The following is a 19,562-nucleotide window of genomic DNA, read 5'->3' as shown; positions in this document are numbered from 1 at the left end:
AAACAGATTATTCCCAACGCCAACACCACTGAACATTGCACCATGTTTATCAGTATTTTGCTATTTTTCACCGTCAGTTTTCTTTACGACGGTTAAAAGACTTTATGAGGTTTTACAAAATGAGATGCTAATGCATTTTGTGTGTTTGAGGAATGCCTTGAATTAAAAAATGACCCTTTAAAGCTGGACCAACCACTGTGCTTGGAACAATTTAAGAGGCATAAAACTGGGAGCAGCAAGGAAAATAGTTTTAAAGCATTCTATAAGTCACAAGAATCTGCATAGAGAGGCTTTGAAGTTTCTTACATCCAATTTAATATAAATTCACAAAAGAGTGTCTTAAAGATTCTTGGCCCATGCTTTTAACAGCTCTCTGAGGAAAACTAAGCACTTTCATAATGCCAGAGGTGGCTTTCTTTGGCGATATGATGTGGGAATATGAATCAGGAGGGTCTGTATGCACGGACAAAATATAAGAGATGTATATGAGACTAGATAAACAGGGAAGGAAATCCCGAACACAATTTTCTCATACAGATTTGTATGTTTTTATTCAAAAACTTTATTTAAAAAAAATGTGCATTAACATTTCATAATATTAACAAGGTTACAATATCATAACATATCATAAAAATGTCAGATCTTCTCTGTGGATAGTGTGGAATCTTAAAAACATGACGTGCTGATTTTTGTGTGCAATATGAAATACAATGAGAGTCGCCTACCATATTAAAGTGAACAGTTGAAAAATGAGATGAGATGAGAATGTCATAGATTTCCGAGTGACATGAGATAGTTTTCTCCCTTTTAGTTGAAACCAAATAAAGTATTTCCTTTTAAAGCACCATGGGGCGATCGTGGCTCAAGAGTTGGGGGTTCGCCTTGTAATCGGAAGGTTGCCGGTTCGAGCCCCGGCTTGGACAGTCTCGGTCGTTGTGTCCTTGGGCAAGACACTTCACCCGTTGCCTACTGGTGGTGGTCAGAGGGCCCGGTGGCGCCAGTGTCCGGCAGCCTCGCCTCTGTCAGTGCTCCCCAGGGTGGCTGTGGCTACAATGTAGCTGCCATCACCAGTGTGTGGATGACTGGATATGTAAAGCGCTTTGGGGTCCTTAGGGACTAGTAAAGCGCTATATAAATACAGACCATTTACCAAGACTTTGTTTTTCCACTAAAATGAAAATTATTTTCATAAAAAGCGGAGTTTACTCTTTATATAACTTCCAGCAGGGATTTCCTGTCGTTGGATCTGAGCTCTCTGCAGTTGCTGAAAATGTTCAAAACAGCTGTCTCGATAGAGAAAAGGTGCTCATCCTCCACCTCCGGACAGTGGTGCCTCATAAATTCTGCAAGGCGGACCAGGTACTCAATGTTGTGGCCGGTGTTGCCTCTGCAGATGGCAATCTGGGCGGCAATCTCCCCGTCCGAGGCCGGCCCGAGGTAGATGGGGTTATCAGGTGTGGCGATGTAAACAAGGGACAACACTGAACCGTGACCGTCTTTAGGAATGAATTCCACCATCTCTGTTATGTACCCGCCCTGGACAACCTCTCTCATGTTTAAATACTGAAGAGACGCTTCGACCTGGCACTCAGTCACTTCATAGGCCACGCCCCACGTGCAAGCCTGCAGAGTACAAACAGGTGGAGGTTGACACACTTGCAACACTTGCAAGACTTGACTTTGTGAACATATTCAGAGAGAAAAACCTAAAAATAAAACTACAGTGTTTTGGTTTGTCAAACAACATTGATTGAGCCTATAGGATGTTATTTAAAGTCCAGTTTTTACTTGACCCAGTGCCAGAATTTAATAGAAATTAGAACATTAAACAGTAGAACAAACAGTAGACAACCAGTAAATAATGGGTTTAACATTTTCCCTGTTTATCACGCCACAGTTACAGTTTATTGCAACACATCACACAAAAACTCATAATCAGAAAGGTGGAAAGTTTAAAATAGCAAAGTTGTTCTTTTAGTGTGATTGGCCGGTTAGCTAATTATTTTCTGAGCAGAGTTATTACTTGTTATTTGTTTTTATTTGTCACTTGTATTGCAATACATCTGAGAAGACCAGTGACTCACAGTCAGACATTCCAGTCTGAGTAAACAACACAGCCTCATCGGGCTTGTTGTGCTGACATTTAAAAAAAAAAAGAAGAAGAAGATATTTTTAAGATATTTTAGTTTTAGTTTTGCTTTTTAAGGGTTATAGAATTTCTGAATCCACTGCTTTACTTACACATTCAATATTTAAGTGGTTCACTCACCTCCTCATCTGCTATTAGTGTGACAACTCTGGCTGGCTGTAGAGAGCAAAAACACCGACAGTGAGAACTCAACAACCAACAAGAAAATGCTTCATACTTCACAACAACATACTGTAGCCTACATCTAAAAATGCACGAGCGAACTCCTAAAGGATCAGAATCAGCAGGAAATACTTGTGTTCCAGGTGTTATGATATTTTGATACCACGGTAAGCATTTACAGGATATTGTTTCATACAGGAAAACTGTTACTCAATAAGGCCCATATACTAGTTGTTTTTCTCTTTCTCTGTGACCCAAGAATTAATGTGTAAGACTTACAGGCTGGTACCTCAAGGTCGAAAACACCACAGAGATGAGACCACTTCCTTACTCCCATCCTCCCTTTTTTCTTTATCTCCTGGAAAAGGCTCGTTAAAGGCTAGGTGGTTTGTTTCAGAATTCACTGATGAAAGAACTCTGTATTCTATGTCTAGGAGTGTATTTTGCTGGGATGATCATAAATTGTAGCTGAACTGATAAACTACACACAGGATACTTCTTGGCTCACAAGGCAGGAAGACGTTTCCTTATTTGGTCTGTACCGGTTTGAACTGGGAAAGCTGACACACGAACCTTTTTTCATCTATATAAACTGCTGTGTATCAAATAAACCTTTGAGTCGATTGGGAAGGCAACCTAAAGCAGTCTCTGTTTTCTTGTTCTCCCAAGCTGCTCCCGAGCTCGTACTAACACGCTGAATGGCATACCTGAGTGTTACTTTAAATAATTAGGAATCTTAGAAGGAAAGGACAGAACTCTGCTTATCGCTCACGCCACGGAGGAAACCCGGGAAGGCAATTTCCTTCAATTTTGGTGTCAGAAGTGGGATCCCTGACAGAAGGTAAATATGTGTCTTTCATATTTATATAAAGACCTATTATACCTCTCTCAGTGATTGATCCATAAAGAAACGGGATATGCTGACGAAGTTTCACTTAGTGATCCAGAGAGATACACTGACGACTTCCTCAGTCCCCGAATAAAGTAAATTAACCCTTGTGTGGTGTTGGTGGACACAGGAAGTTGCCTGTTGTCTTGAATATTTTAATTTTGTTTAAAAAAATAATAATAATTAATTGTTTAATTAAACGTACGTTAAAAAGTGAGAAGTTGCTCACTTAGAAAAGTGACACAGAAAGTTGCCTGTTGTCTTAAATACTTCTCGTTAAGTGAGAAGTTGCTCACCAAAGAGTGACACAGGGAGTTGCCTGTTATCTTGAAACGTACGTTAAGAAGTGAGAAGTTGCTCACTCACAGAAAGCTAGTAAATAATTAAATTTAATTTTGTTAAAAAAAAAAAAAAAAAAAACGAAAGAAAACTGAAAACGGGTCTCACAGACCCGATTACCATACAAGGGTTAAAAGCAGTAAATTAAAAGCAGAAAGACACAGGAAGTTGCCTGTTGTTTTACGAGAAGTTGCTCGTTAAGCGAGAAGTTGCTCGCTAAGTGAGAGTTGCTCACACAAACAAAAAATTGCTAGCAATAAATTTAAAGTGACCTCAGCTGTGCCGCAGCGAAAATACTAACCTAAATCCTCCTAGCGTGTAAACCCCTCTGGAAATCACTGAACATGGGTCAGAATTATTCAAAGACCACAGACAGGTCCGATAAAAAATCTAAAGTACCTGTAAAACCAAAAATTAATAAAATACAAAATAAAGTCTCAAATAACGGCTCAGTATAACTCCCATTTCCGGTTACGTGTAACCTACGTCCGCGAATCGGTGAAGACGTCCATGATCACGTATCCAGAACATGCAGGAGTGCTTATGTGACTGACTTTGTTTACAACTTAAGAAGTTCAATGCATTCTAATTTCTTTTCGGAGCCTTATCCCGAACGATTATCGCCAGAAAACAGGTCAGTAGAAATGTTGAATATCATTTGTGATAAGAAAAGTAGTCTGCTTAAAAAGTCCTGTAGAAAATATATGATAGAATGCCGCGACGTGATGCATCAAATGTTACCGCTATGGACAAAAGGAGGGTAAATAATGACAAAGTCGCCGATTTCTTTAAGAATCTAAAGAAATTCCTGCTAACAATGTCCAGAGACAAAATTGACTTAAATGCAGTAACTATGTGTAAACAGAAGCCTGATGAATCCATCCTAGTATTCATAAAACGCTTTATGCACTGTTGGACAAGCTAGAGGTGCAAATTTAGCTCAGTTTTCCAGCAGCCGCAGACACCCAGAGCAAAAATGAATTTGTGTATTTAATTTAACACAAAGGGTGAAGTGTTTGCTGACACTGATAACAGCTTATGTTTTCTCTGCCCTATGTACCGACATGATGGAGAAGGAACATCCTCTGTGTCAGCTGGACCCTCAGCAGAGAATGAACTCAACATCCTTTTTGTCCGGTACTCTATGTCACACACTGTGCCAAAAAAAAAAAAAACGTGTACAGACGCCACTAACAGGTAATCCCATGACTGGGAGCCACACTTTTGTTTCTCTCACACTGTTCAACAACATGATAACTGCTCACACAAGTGAAGGTCAAACAGTGATTTTGTCACATAACTCAGACATAGTTTATGACATAACTACACCATGTCGTCACATAGATCTAACCTACCCTATCCACTGTACTATTTCTGCAGTTACATTGCCAGCTGAATACCAGAATATGACATTATGGTCTAAAAGTGAGAATGATATAGGATTTATTGATTGTACACTTTATCACGCACAGCTAAAAAACAAAAAGCGAGTATATGTCAGGCAATGTCCCCTTTCCACGGAAAAAGCCGCAGCTCTAGATGTCATGATAGGAGATTTATTGACTACAGGAGCAATAAAGCCCACACTCCTGTCAATCCTGTGCCAAAGCCTAACAAACCTGGCGTATGGCGTTTCATACAAGACTTAAGGCAAATTAATGCAGTCAACATTCCTCTGCCACCTCTCGTTTCAGATGTTCACAGCATATTGACATGCATTGCATACACATTTTACCGTGGTGGATTTATGCTCCGCTCCTTTTTCTCAGTACCTGTGACACACAGCCGTTATTTGCATTCACACATAGAAATAAGCAGTACACTTGGACTCGTTTGCCCCAAGGCATGATAGACAGCTCTGCTGCTTTCTCTATGCTGCTTCACTCCTCCAGGGCTGCACCCTGATCCACATGTGGATGACCTCCTCCTCTGTGCTGAAAGTGAAAAACTATGTCAAACTGCTACACACATGCTTCTCCAGCACCTCCAAAAGACTGGCCACAAAGCATCAGCAAAGAAAATGCAGTATTGTCAGACTTCTGTTCAATATTTGGGATTCACACTGTCTCACGGAAAACGTTCCATGACTGCAGACAGGGTCAAAGCTGTGACCTCTGTCCCTCGTCCCACTACACAGGAGGAAATGTCGTCCTTCTTAGGCATGGTGAACTATTGCAGACAGTGGATACCAGACTGTTCTTTTCATGACCACATTCTGCGTGACTGTTGTAAAAAAAGACAAGCCTCCTCGAATACTGTGATCCACAGAAATGACTGTCTCTTTCAATGCATTACAGGGAGTGCTGACCTCCGCCACTCAAAGGTGCTGCCTGAATTGTTCAGGGAATGCCGGCCTGCCTGAGGGCAGTAGCAGCTTGCTCTATCATGATAAGGGACTGCGGGAAGCTCACACTCTCACATGACACTATTCTACACACCAATCACCAGGTCACGACCATTGTAGCAAACATAACTAAACAACATATGCAAATCTCACTATAAAAGCGAGCAGCACACCTGATTCGCCAGCACATTTATTGATCCTATGCTGTGTTCTTCTGACCGACAGGATGGCTCAGACAGGCTTGACGATCATGACTGCATGACACGTATACAGGAATCCACAGCACAACGTCCAGATTTAGAGCAAACACCTATCCCAGACTCAGCCACGGTTTATGTGGACGGGTCCTGTTCAAGGCCGAATGACAACTCATTTCTTTGTGGCTATTCAGTGGTAACAGTGCCTGACATCATACTAGAGGCTCACTCATTACCATTTCACTCAGCACAAAAAGCAGAGCTCATGGCTTTAATACGCGCCTGTGAGCTACATTTGGATAAGCATGTGACGATTTACACAGACAGCCGCTATGCATTTGGCGTTGTGCATGACTTTGGCACATTGTGGAGACAGAGAGGATTTAGATCTGCTGATGGAAAATAAATTGCTAAATTCTGATTTTGTTCAAAGACTTTTTCAGGCTATACAGCTGCCATCGGCCGTTGCAGTTGTAAAAACGAAAGGACACAGTACAGCTGACACAGACGAAGCAACAGGTAATGCCTTAGCAGACGTGACAGCCAAGGCTGCAGCTGCATCACAGCTCCCACCTCCGCAGGAAGTATTATCTGTGCCCCTACAGCTGCCACTTGTTACACTCCCAGACTATTTAGACACAAATGTTGATTTAAAATTCATACATGAGCAAGCCTCTGCATCTGATTACACCTATTGGGAGAATAATGACTGTACCTTAGATGACAGAGATGGCTTATACAAAATCTTAAGCGTTTGATTGCCCTCCCATATTCCCTGATGCCAGTCCTTGCCCGACATTTTCACTGTGTGAGTCATGTCGGACAAAGAGGGGTAATAGGGGCAATAAAATCAAGATTTGTAATTGAGAAAACATCACATGCAGTAAAAAGCATATTAGCAACCTGTCTAACATGTGCGCGAACTAATGTAGGTAGCTCAAAAGCAAAACATCAGCATTTACCACAACCAGATTTTCCATTTCATACATTACAAATTGATTTCACACATATGCCAGCACAAGGAAGCATCAAGTACTTACTGGTAATAGTGGATCAATTTAGTAAATGAGTAGAAGCTTATCCAACCTCAAAAGAAACTGCAGAAGTAGTCTGTCAAAAGTTGAGCAATGAAATAATACCCAGATTCGGAATACCTCACCAGATTAACAGTGATAGAGGATCTTCATTCACATTAGAAGTAATTCAAAAGTGTGCTAAAACTTTAATGACCTGGGTCAAATTACTTCCTCAAGTCCTCTGTGAGATTGGAATGACTCAATCTGCAGTAACCAAATTATCTCCATTTGAAATAAGACTATTTCCAACACCATGGTCAGCTTCCAGAGGGGCACCGCTAGTAGAAGGTGATGTATATTGCATTGTCCACTGATGTTCACAACCTGGTAGAAAAACTGAATAATAACTATCAGAAAGTTTGTCTCTCTCAGCCTTTCCCCTCCACAGTTCCACCAGTGGAGACAAGGAGATGCATGTTGGAGAAGCCACTAAAACCAAGGACACTCTGGGAGGCCGCGCGCGTTCCAGCCCCCAGGCTTTACTGGCAGTGACGAAGAACCAGCATCCTTACGGACGGACAACCTCAGTGGATTCATGCCAGCAGGGTTAAGACCAGCCCAATCGGACCATCCCAGGCGTCGGATCAAGCAGATGACATCTCCGGCGAGCCAGCGCCCGGAACTAGAGCAAATAAACACACGGGTAGATGACATCTCAGGCGAGCCAGCGCCCGGATCCAGTGCACACACGCAATCACTGATTAACACACAACGCCTGAAAGAACAACAACAAGGTACTCAAACATCCAGCAGGAACAGAAAGCCAAAAGTACCACATGATGTCTAACCTGATAAAGCCAGACTCATTTCATCCTGATAATGGAGAAAATGAAATGCCCATTGTCATCATACGACGCTTATTCAATGTCTCTCGAACCTGGGACCAGGCCAGAAGACAACTGAAGAACTGTTTTTCTTATATATTGTTTTATATATTTAGGTTATTAATCATATCTACTGCATTAACCTTAGGATTTTTATTTACTATTTCATATTGTAAAGTGCAACCATGTTCACATTTCTGCAGGTCATATTTTGCTGACTATACCTCATGCTCCATTTTGCAAGACACCTACTTAATGCACTCCTCACGCTCCCTAAAATCAGTAAATAGCAACATAGACGCCACTAATAAACCATTTTATGCACCCTCTAGAACAGGAGCTAACGCCTGGTATGAAAATGCCAGAACAGCCGCTCGTGATTTAGGAAACAGTAACTGTTATGTCTGTTCAAAGGCTAATCCAGAACAGGTAATAGTAGGATACCCCATATCCGGTTTCCCCCTCACTGAGGGACTAGAGAAAATCAGCGGAAATAATGCTCTCTTTAAAGACGCTTTACAGTTGACTCTGAGCCCTCTCGACTGCCTACTTAGACACACACACACACCAACTAACCCTGAGACTCCATTAGGCGAATTATTGAAGTTATCTAATGACACCGCAGGGACCTGCGCCCCAATGAAACGCCCCAAGAATAGGTTAAAGCCCTCACTGCCCTTAGGACAGATCCCTCTCCATTTTAATACTAGTATGATATGTCTGCGCAGACTAAAGTTAACTGGCCCAGACACACACATAGATTATACAAAGGATAACTATACATTCTTCTCTGACTCCCCAGGTGCACGCTGTAATGAGACATGGCTAGCTGTCTCTATGGCTGAAGTTGTATCATATCTGGAGGAACACACACACAGTTCAAGTTCGAGCAGAGAATCGATCATTGTTCCCCCAGACGGTGTATTAAATGACACTGACTGGGGGGAGTTAGTTAAATCACACATGGTCACGCGCCTAACTAGACCAATCCCACATGCTTATTGGTTGTGCAATAATACCCTTAGATTAGCTTTACCTGTTAATTGGACCGGTACCTGTGGTCTAGTAACCGTTGATGTTTGCTGTACTTTCATTCCCAATAATACTGCTCCTAACGGTTCATTCACACAAGCTATGAATAAACTTGAAGCATTGCAGATAGAACTAATTGCCAATACAGGTCACGGTCAGTGGCTAGATAAGTGGCTACAGGACACGTTTGGAAGATGGAAGGAACTAATTGTAGCCTTTGTAACCGTTGCAGCATGTTTTTGATGATTATTGTCTGTTGTGTGATACCATGTATACGCTCTCGGAATTTTTGATATTAAGCTTCCTCAAAGGACTAGTTACATTTATGATTTGTTTCACATTTATGATTTATCTTTATATTATGTTATTACATTCTGTCTTTATACTATGTTATCATTACATGATAAAAGGGGAGAACTGTTATGATATTTTGATACCACGGTAAGCATTTACAGGATATTGTTTCATACAGGAAAACTGTTACTCAATAAGGCCCATATACTAGTTGTTTTTCTCTTTCTCTGTGACCCAAGAATTAATGTGTAAGACTTACAGGCTGGTACCTCAAGGTCGAAAACACCACAGAGATGAGACCACTTCCTTACTCCCATCCTCCCTTTTTTCTTTATCTCCTGGAAAAGGCTCGTTAAAGGCTAGGTGGTTTGTTTCAGAATTCACTGATGAAAGAACTCTGTATTCTATGTCTAGGAGTGTATTTTGCTGGGATGATCATAAATTGTAGCTGAACTGATAAACTACACACAGGATACTTCTTGGCTCACAAGGCAGGAAGACGTTTCCTTATTTGGTCTGTACCGGTTTGAACTGGGAAAGCTGACACACGAACCTTTTTTCATCTATATAAACTGCTGTGTATCAAATAAACCTTTGAGTCGATTGGGAAGGCAACCTAAAGCAGTCTCTGTTTTCTTGTTCTCCCAAGCTGCTCCCGAGCTCGTACTAACACGCTGAATGGCATACCTGAGTGTTACTTTAAATAATTAGGAATCTTAGAAGGAAAGGACAGAACTCTGCTTATCGCTCACGCCACGGAGGAAACCCGGGAAGGCAATTTCCTTCACCAGGTGTGGCTGCAAATCTCACCTTTTCCTTGTCCCCTCGATGAAAGTCATCTCCGTGCCAGAACCGTCTCTTGTATCCTCTAATGTACCCTATTTTTCTTCTCTTGTGTTCAAAATCGGGTTTCCACACTAGGGAGCCATAGCCAAATATCCACAGGCTGCTCTTTTCCTTTATAATGTCCTGAGGTTTCATTGTAGGCACTTAACTTCGTTTGGGAAGAGAAAAAACAAAAGTCCACAAGTAGCTGCTCGATGTTATTTCCAGTCTTCTACGACCTCATAGAGTCTCATACATCAGGCTGCTCCTATATATAGATATATAGATAAATAAAGCGCTGAAAGGAGGAACCATCTTTCACGTCACAATGATCATTACATCAGTAATTAGTCAGTGTCATCAAAATGCAAATACTGTCCATTCCTCCTTAGTATACCGACGTGCACACATGTGTATTTGTTGATCAAAGTACGTCAGAGAGACACGACCTTGGCCAATTAAATAGAAGGGGCGGGGCTCTTTTGTGGCGACGCCTCGCCTAAGTTTTGAGTCGTTGCGCATGAGAACACGCAAGCACCCGGGGCAGGGAAATAAGAAGAATAAGCAGATATATTTTAAAGAAAAGAAGAAAGAAACTGTCTTTGTTTCTAACGTTTTAATCTTTATGAGCACTTTCAATATACAGCATAGGGTCAAACTCATAGTGCAGAGGTAATCACATTACCTATAAATAGCCGGGACTGTTATATCTGTGCTCTCTTAAGCTCATTAGGTATCTGTGTTCTCTATAGACGAGCTTAACACCGCAGTGGCTGATAACTGAGATCAGTTTGTCCTCTGTAAGTCGGTGAGGATGATATTTGATGGGTTAAGAAAGGAGAGAACTACTTTCTTGTTACTTCACATAAAACCTACTGCCACCAGGTGGTTGTGAAAGACATGGCTCTTTACTTGAGAGAAACATCAGCCTGGTGCTTTGATATTGGCTGAAGGCTGGGTTAAGTAAGTAAAGTGTTAGATCTCCAAAGAGAGGGTGCAATTGTTATTAGTCCCTGTGTGCATCATGGAGCCTTGGCTGCGGGGCCCTTTGTTTGCTGTGATCATGTGCCATTAGTTCGAGGACATATAGATTTTCTCCGCGCACTAGTTTTGCTGTGTTTCTCACACCTTTCACCTTTCAGTCAGCTACAAGAATCAATTATTGATCATTATAGACGCAGATATCAAGAGATGCAGCAGTTCCAAGATCCATTTAAGCAGAAAAGACAACAAGGACTCTTTATTATGACATACAGACTTTTATATATATATATATATATATATATATATATATATATATATATATATATATATATATGTTTGAGTATTTTCTTACATTTCCTGCCAATTACAATGCTGCCCACTGAATGATTGCTAGCACAATGATTTCATATCACGCAGACACAGATCTCATAGACAAAGTATCATCAGAAGAAGCTACCAGGCCAAATATTACTGCATCTATAGACAATGACGTCACTTTCACACCAGGCGACACAAATAAAGCTTCTAGATGATTCCAACATTTAATTTAGGATCTCTATTCGACCAGATGGACACTCAACCGACGAAGACCGACAAACAAACAGTGTACCAGATATGTAGTTCTTGTTTCTTTTCATAGCAAAAATAATAACAATACAATAAAAACACCAAAACAAAAACACTTTAAAAATATATTCACCTTTGCGAGGCATCAACTTAAAAACAGATGTACAAGTCATACTTCTAATCTCAACATATAAATATACACTATATACAAAATAATCTTATAAAACATAGAAAGAGAAAAATCAGTGCTTCATATACTTAAATTACTAATGAAATACTAATCTTACAAAATAACATTATTGATTCAGTAATTTCCATTAAAGGCGTTCTCGGTACGATAGTCACAACATGTATTTCTTTGTCTTGATTTAAGGGGGATTTTGCATAAAGTAAAACAAGGCCTTATTATGAGTTTTCCCTGCACGGCGCTTTAGCATATTGCATCATTTGATCTTTCACACAAAGAAATCAAGATAAGCAGGGCACAACAATTCCCTTTAAAAAAGGGGGTATAAGGCTTTGTGATCAAGGCTGAATACATTCTTTATAAAACGGATTGAATTTTCAAACGATAATCCTAAACATCTCTCAAAAATGAACCGTTTTCAGTAGTTTTCTTTTTTTCAGTCCCTTTTTCTTTTCTTCTTTAGCACAATGCTGGTTTTTGTTTGCATAGCGCGTCGCAGGTCAGATGAAATGGGAAAAAAAGCCGGCTCCATCCACATTCCCGTTGGCGGTGAGTTGATTTGTTTGATTGCCGATTACTGCAATAAGATGGAAAGCGTCCATCGGGATAGCCCGCTTCTTCCACTCAGCATGCGGGCACACGCATCTTGGCCCGTTGCCCTCGGAGGAACTTGAACAGAGCGGACGAGGTTGCGAGAGCAAGCCTGATTGGCTCATTATTTCCCTTTTTTAAAAAAAAAAGAAATCCCAGTCTTTACATTCGCACATAGATTAGTAGCTTTACTTCTATTGCATTCAGAGAGCACACAAGCTCTATCCAGTTATCAAGTTTTCAAGAGCAGCAACTTGCGTTTAAATAAATCCCAGTCTTTCCACACTTGTAAACAGTCCACAAGAAATCCAATGTTGACGATGAATAATATATTCAATTTATTATACCTGAAAGAGACAGAGTCCAAACATTTAGTGACAATCACAGCAACACGTGCAAGATCTAAATGACCAGTTATTAAAGGGCTGGAACAAGTAAATAGATTTACCTCAGTTGCAATGATGCATTCATTTTTCTCTTCTGCTATTACAAAGACAGACTGGTACATTGAATCTCCAGAAGAACTTATTGTAGATATTCTACACTCTGGTCTCTCACTGTAAAGACACAACATGTCAGGCACACGGCACAAAAACAGTGCATGGTGGTATAAGTCAACATATGCATCTCTTCTCATCCACCTACCTGTACATTCTACTTAAATGTTTCGTGTCTTCTATTGACTTTTCACAGTTTTCATCTTTGTCCACAAGGGACAGTTCATCCTTGTACCTCGCGGAGGGTTTATAGTCCAGGTGGTAGTGGTTGATGCATTTGTGATTAGACTTTTCCCTGGGACAGTCCACCTCCAATTCAAACTTTTTATTGGTGTTCTTGAGCTCTAGAGTAGAGATGAGGTTCTCCTTCTGAAGGTCAACCTTGGAGAGGTTGTTCATGGTGTCCGAGTCCTGCTCCTTATCCTTCTGCTTCTTGATGTGCCCCATCACTGCCACTGCCATGCACAAAAGCAACAGAGCAGCCACTACGCCCACACCCAAAACGATGACTACCAACTTTTGCTTCTCACTGGACTCCCAGCTTATTGTGGGGCTGGGGGTGTTGGCTTGATGCTCACTGTTGAACTGGCACTGAGGGCCGCTGTAATGGGCCGGGCAGATGCAGGTGGACTGGCCTTTGGCTCCTGTGGTGCAAGTCCCTCCATTGAGGCAGGGTTGAGAAGCACAGTAGTCTGTGGGCTTGTCGCAGTGGCGGCCTGTATACCCTAGGGGACAGGTGCAGGTGTAGTCGTTGATGCGATCTATGCAGGTGGAGCCGTTTGCGCAGGGGTTTGCGGCGCACTCGTCAACATTGATCTCGCAGCGCGGTCCCGTGAAACCTGAGCGACAGCTGCACACTCGGAGGTTACCGCGGACCACGCAGTGTCCACCTGTGCAAAAAACACCATCATTATTGATTACTGCTGATGTAGAAATACAGCACCATACATGCTTTTGCAGTGATGTGCGTCTGGTCTCTTACCATTGGTGCATTGCAGTGAGGTACATTTGTCCACTTTCTTCTCACAGTTAAGTCCAGTGTATCCTGGTGGACACTCGCATGTGTAACTACGGCCATTATCTTTCTCTTGGCATGTGCCACCTTGGAAGCATGGTTTGTCTGCACAAGTGAGCACCCTGTGTTCACAGTGTTGTCCTTCGAATCCCTGCGGACACTCACACCTATACCCATCCTCAGAGTCCTGCAGGAGAAAAGATATAAGGTTTTTTTTTTAAAAACCCTCCGTGTCAGACGTTTTTTATCACATCCTGTTCACGACTGCCCCAACAAACCCCATTATCCTTAGACCAAATTCTATTTACAGTACATCGTCTGTGAACTGGGTCACCCACTGACTTGACAATCGATAGCATCCTCCTGGACAAGCAGATAGACGGAGGCAAAAACAAAAACAGGAAAGCCTGTGTTGTGGGAAAGGAGAGAGAGAGACTTCCGGACTCACCAGGCAGCGACCTCCGTTGTGGCAGGTCTGCCTGTCACATTCCCTGACCTCCGAGTCGCAGTTAACCCCGGTGAAGCCTGGCAGGCAGGTGCAGGTGTAGCTGCCCTGGCCTGTGTTCAAGCACGTGGCCCCGTTTGCGCAGGGTTTATGGTGGGTGCAGTAGTTCAGGTCTGTAAACAAACAGGAGAAAACGTGATTACTGGAACCAAAAGGAGGGATTGCATCAAATGAGCCAGACATTTTCTGCTTTTTGCATTATCCTTTGAGACAAAGACGTCTGGAGTCGCTTTCTAATTCACTCACCTTGGTCACAGAAGATGCCCCCCCAGCCTTCTTTGCAATTGCACTGCCAAGCCTCTTTACAGGTACCGTGTTTACAGGACGGGTGGATTTTACACACATCACAAAAGAGACCCTGCCAGCCCTGTCTGCATCTGTTCACACAAAATATAATAGCTGGATCACACACAAATCAACTTTCATCTGCTCACTCACATACAAGAGCTACAACAAGCCTGACAAAAGGGGAACAATAGTGAAAAAAGTCCCCTTGTGCTTTGAATACTTTATATTTCTCATGACTAGGGTTGACTTTTATTTACCCTTTTCGTTGGCTAATTGTGGAGGGACACCAAACCAAAGTGAATACTCACTTGCACTCTCCAGGTAATGTGCAGTTTCCGTTCCTTTCATTGCAGCCTTCAAGACAGATTGCTGAGAGAGAGGGGGGGGGGGGGGGGGGGGATAATTTAGTGTTATTAACTTATTAGGCAATTATTAAAACAGTATTTATTTATTTTACTCGCTGGTGTATCAATAAAAACGATTTCCTGTTGAGTGTCGCGAGGCACACTGACTTTGCATGATTTTTAATTTTTCATTAATTTATTTTTTGCACTGTTGGTTAGAGCGGAGCAGATGTTTGCTCTAAAAAAAAAGAAAGAAAAAGGGGGGGGAAGCAGGACAGCTGCCCCATTGTTACGGGCGCACTGTTCGAGCCCCGTGTGCAGCTGCCGCCCCACACCGCCTCCACAATAGGGCCTGCAATTTAGTGGCGGGCGATAATGCCGCGATTAACCCCGACGCGTGCTGCCGAGCGACTACCGCCCTGGATTAAATCTCACGCGCCCAGAAAGAAAGCAGCATCAAGTTAGTTGTCGTCAGATTTCACCTGAACCTCACTTGTGCGCAAATTGTGCCCTGCTTCCTCGCGTCCCACGCACACCTGTGATCATGTGGCTTAACAGGTCATTTAATATGGGCCAAATGAAGTCAAGAAAAAGAAAAATTGGAAGGATTGAGAGAAAAACAAATGTACAGAACCTCCCTTATCTTCCTTTGTAACTACCTAATATAAAGCTGTTAATGGCCTGTGTTTTTTGCTCCATTTAGGACTAATGCGCAAGCAGCCTTCCTGAAATCTGACTCATGACCTTTTATACAAACAAAGAAAAGTGCCCATATGGTGTCTTCACTCTTGCTTACGTTCTTGGCAGTATTCTCCCCTCCATCCCGGCAGACAGGCTTCTTCCCCATCAGGCTTGCAGGTGAAGTGGCCAAAACGGTCGTCTCTTGGAGCGCATCTTTTGGAACAAGTGGCCCCGTAGTAATTTTCATTGCAGATGAACCGGTATGAGTAACGTAGCTCCGTCTGCCTCCCGCTGAGCACATCCTTGGACCACTCACGCCCTATTCCCAACTGCCTTTGGATGGTAAAATAACTAATCAAGAATTCGGGGTTGGTGGTATCTGTGAATAAAACAGAAAAAAACATTTAATCCTATTTAGGCCACAAACTGGCTCACATGAGAGACTGTTTAAAATTTAGGCTGCTCTATGACGTTAACACATCTAACAATTATAAATTTTAACACGATACACAATTTAAGAGGCATACTTAAAAGGCCTCCTCAAATTCCCCTTGCCGTCACTTCTCGCCATTACGCGCTGCGTTTACAGAGATTAAAAAGAAAAGAAAAAAGAAAAAAAAAGGTGTAAAATCCAGGAAAAGCCTGTCATGGGACTTTTGGCAAGGGTTCAAATTCTCATTTAAGCGATGTACACTTTCCCATGCCTGCCAAAAATAAATCAAGGGAAGTACGATTGTGTTTGGCGAGATTTGATTGCAAAGGATTGTCGTGTGACTCATGACATCCTAACAAACACGAACCCATGACGCTGAAACACCAGATGCGTTTGCCAGCACTTCATACGTTCATCACGTTTCTGATAAAAGCGGACTTTTCAGTAACAAGTAAAGCAAGTTACACCCACAATGCCTCCCTCTAGTGGCGAAAACCCAATAAACATCTCCTCACCTCCGGGCTGCTCCGCTGCAGGAGAATACCAGGCTTCAATAACTAAGGAGAAAGCACCCTGTGGGGACAAATGAGGGAAACAATGGTCACAAAACAACCTGAAGATCTCATATCTTTAGCTTTGTTTGGATGAAACGGGGTTTGGGGCACAACACTTTACATATATATAAAAGAAAGCAGTTGCACTTAATTCAAATGATCCCGGCAACAGATATAGGGACTGGATTGTGTCCTACATGAGTTCACATAGTTGAACGCAGACTCAGTTTTAGGCAAAGGATAAAACAAGTCCTCTGACCCTTAAGCGTAGTTTAAATGGCACAAAAACGTTGCATTTAATTGGTGTGACAAAAGCTAAGTACTATATGCAAAATACATTTCAGAGTGTTGTTTGGTAGAAGCATTTTTCAGCACTTATCAGCTGTGAAGAGCGCATTTTTAAACGTGTAGATTTGGTTTGGTTTCTGCGTAAAAGCGTCAGACGAGTGCGCCCGACAGGACAGGTGCTCTTACCGGCCAGGTGAAGTTGAGCGGCAGGCGTAGCCTGGCGTCCGGCCGGATGCTGAAGGAGTCGGTGCCCAGAATAGGTGTGCTGGCGTTGGCAAATATGCAGTTTCCAGGAGACACCTCCTTCTGGAAATTCTTCAAACAAACCTTGAAATAAGTCCTGCAGCCACTCATGCCGCAGCTAAGCCCATTTGCCAGCAAACCTTTCGTGTTCTGAAAATGATTCAGCTCTATCTCGAACACACCCGTTCCGAAAACCTAGAAGGAAATGAAGAGTGAGCACAGAAAAATACATTTTTCCCAAAATATAAACGCAAAGATTTAAAAAACAAAAATACCTGAGTAGATACTGTAATAACTATTGCGAGGACAGATGTGAACCAAACGGCCATCCTTTAGTTTTATGTGCGTATCCTTAAAAAACAGTTTGTCCTCCCACAAAAAGACGCTCCTATTCCAAAAATGCAGTGATGATAAAATAAAGTGATCAGAATAAATAGAATCCTTTTCTTTTCCTCCAAAGCCTGTAGGACAAGATCCAGCTCCACAATCAGTATCCAGAAGAAGAAGTTGGGAAAAGACCGAGTTATCCGTGTGCTTGAGGTTAGACAAATATCAGTAACGTCAATATCCACAAGTGACTCATTCTGCGGTCTTTATGTTGCCCATCCATCGTGCCGGTTAGTTGTTGTTTGAGTTTGCTGTGCTGATGTGAGCCTTGTTTTGCCAACAGTGATGCGGGCATGTGGCGGAGCATCAGCGCATAGTGACTCCCAGTGAAGGATGCTTGACGTCCCTCCTCAGTTTTTATACGCCGTTACAGACAATGTCAGTGGGTAAACACCGCCCACTCCCCTCTCCACTTTTTTTTTTTTTTGGTGTGTGTGTGTTTCTCTTTCTCTCTCACACATGGAGTGTCATTAACATGTATAATGATTTTTAGAGGAGTTTGTTGCTTAAAATAAGCGATTTTCTGTGCTTTCATACGCTGTTTATGCGTAAACTAAAATTCAATAGTAGGTTGTTGGGGGTTTTTTCTGGGGGAGGGGGGAGGGGGGTTTCATAGTGTTAATATAGATGAAGCTTTCAGGCATCCAGAATTTCTAGATTCACTGTTGCTGTCTTCAGGGGTCACTGCTTGTGTCTCTTTCTTTTCCCCTGTGTTTATTTTAGAAGATGGAGCAGGAGACAGCCCTCCCCAAAATGGATTTAAATGTTAAACACGTGGTGTCACTCATAAATCAGATGAGGAACCCACGATTTTTGAGACCAAGACCCTCATATAAAGTAAAATATTAAGTCCATTTCTATAAATGGGCAGTTATCATGTGAAACGCTTATGTGTGGACAAACACAAAGCTGAGATTGTCCTCTAGCTGAGCACTGTTTGTTGAACTAACATCCACATGGCAGCTGAAAAACAGTCTTCTTCTTTCAAGTGTGTGCATAATTGTTCCAAGAGGGAAAAGAAAAATGAACTCAAAGCAGTATATGAAGGCGGCAGAGCAAATAAATTCACACGCCATATGCAATTTTATCTCATGAAAACTCACGCTGAGCGCAGGCATTGTTACCTTTATCACCCCTGCAGCAGGCCAACTTGTCTGGGAGGATTTACAGTGAGGGAACAGGATTTAGTAACCGTTCCCTGGCCATGAAGGTGTGTGGCTGAACGGCTCTCCTGCAGAGATGACATCATCTTTAACCCCCCCCACCTTTGACTTATAGGTTTGAGGTTCCACTTTTGGGCAGAGACAATGGACTATTGAGTTTGGAGGAGTGTGAGTAATAGACCCAGACATCTCATACTTCTCCTGTATTGAAGCATTTGGCGTTCCCACCATTGACTGAATCACACAGATCCTGCAGTGGTGCATCAGTGCAGCCTCGTACAGTGCCTGCTTTCAACCATGCACTCTTGCTCTGCTTTGTGTCAAAAAGGACCCGAATTTGCTTATCTACAGGGCATCTCGCTGGTATATATGGCTTCCACAGACTCTAGAGCCTCATCAATCTCTTAAGACATGTGTAATGGTGTGCCTGCCTTCCCTTCATACACATCAAAACACCCGTACACTTTAATATTTGATGGAGTCTGGCTAAGGTTTCTCAAGCGCAGCTCAGGTTTCAATTCCTTGTAAAGTAATTGGACTGTGCTAAACACGCAGCGATGCTTGGATTGGAACGTCTTGGTGCAACGCAAGTGAAAACGCTGGCTTGGTTGAAATACGGGGAAGTGCCTTTGGGGTGATGCACTCACCAGACTTTGTTAATATTTACAAATTGTGATTTTATCACTGTCGTTATATTATTATTG

The 19,562-nt window shown here is 42.2% G+C and overlaps 2 protein-coding genes across 2 annotated transcripts; both read right to left on the bottom strand.

The window, feature by feature from the left end:
- Window positions 1-534: 534 nt before the first annotated feature.
- Window positions 535-10,295, bottom strand: LOC147307414 (glutathione-specific gamma-glutamylcyclotransferase 1-like). The gene is made up of 3 exons (XM_086273960.1): window positions 10,117-10,295; window positions 2,270-2,305; window positions 535-1,623 (listed from the first exon to the last, which is right to left on the bottom strand). The coding sequence occupies exons 1-3, from the start codon at window positions 10,285-10,287 to the stop codon at window positions 1,210-1,212; spliced, it is 621 nt and encodes a 206-aa protein (XP_086130086.1). The 5' UTR covers window positions 10,288-10,295; the 3' UTR covers window positions 535-1,209.
- A 1,158-nt stretch (window positions 10,296-11,453) lies between these two features.
- Window positions 11,454-18,036, bottom strand: LOC147307413 (delta-like protein 4). Its single transcript, XM_086275252.1, has 11 exons — window positions 17,584-18,036; window positions 17,252-17,503; window positions 16,739-16,796; window positions 15,906-16,169; window positions 15,074-15,134; window positions 14,724-14,854; window positions 14,421-14,590; window positions 13,940-14,159; window positions 13,106-13,847; window positions 12,909-13,017; window positions 11,454-12,807 (listed from the first exon to the last, which is right to left on the bottom strand). Exons 1-11 carry the CDS (start codon window positions 17,635-17,637, stop codon window positions 12,802-12,804), a joined length of 2,067 nt encoding a protein of 688 aa, XP_086131378.1. The 5' UTR covers window positions 17,638-18,036; the 3' UTR covers window positions 11,454-12,801.
- Window positions 18,037-19,562: the final 1,526 nt, after the last annotated feature.

Source organism: Aulonocara sp. 'chitande type north' Nkhata Bay, linkage group LG19 (genome assembly GCF_057382095.1).
Source record: "Aulonocara sp. 'chitande type north' Nkhata Bay isolate Kocher_YH1m ecotype deep benthic linkage group LG19, A_spYH_male_GT1.1, whole genome shotgun sequence".
NCBI lineage: Eukaryota > Metazoa > Chordata > Actinopteri > Cichliformes > Cichlidae > Aulonocara > Aulonocara sp. 'chitande type north' Nkhata Bay.
Note: the sequence above shows the minus strand (reverse complement) of the source record. Positions and strands in the feature narration are given on the sequence as shown.

Excerpts from the sequence above, each read along its gene's own strand:
- LOC147307414 (XM_086273960.1), bottom strand. The coding sequence starts at position 10,287 with ATGAAACCTCAGGACATTATAAAGGAAAAGAGCAGCCTGTGGATATTT. Across the intron at positions 2,306-10,116 it reads ATCGAGGGGACAAGGAAAAG|CCAGCCAGAGTTGTCACACT; the intron begins GTGAGATTTGCA and ends TGCTCTCTACAG. Across the intron at positions 1,624-2,269 it reads CACTAATAGCAGATGAGGAG|GCTTGCACGTGGGGCGTGGC; the intron begins GTGAGTGAACCA and ends TGTACTCTGCAG.
- LOC147307413 (XM_086275252.1), bottom strand. The coding sequence starts at position 17,637 with ATGGCCGTTTGGTTCACATCTGTCCTCGCAATAGTTATTACAGTATCT. Across the intron at positions 16,170-16,738 it reads TGCAGCGGAGCAGCCCGGAG|ATACCACCAACCCCGAATTC; the intron begins GTGAGGAGATGT and ends TTTTATTCACAG. Across the intron at positions 14,160-14,420 it reads ACAACGGAGGTCGCTGCCTG|GACTCTGAGGATGGGTATAG; the intron begins GTGAGTCCGGAA and ends TTTCTCCTGCAG.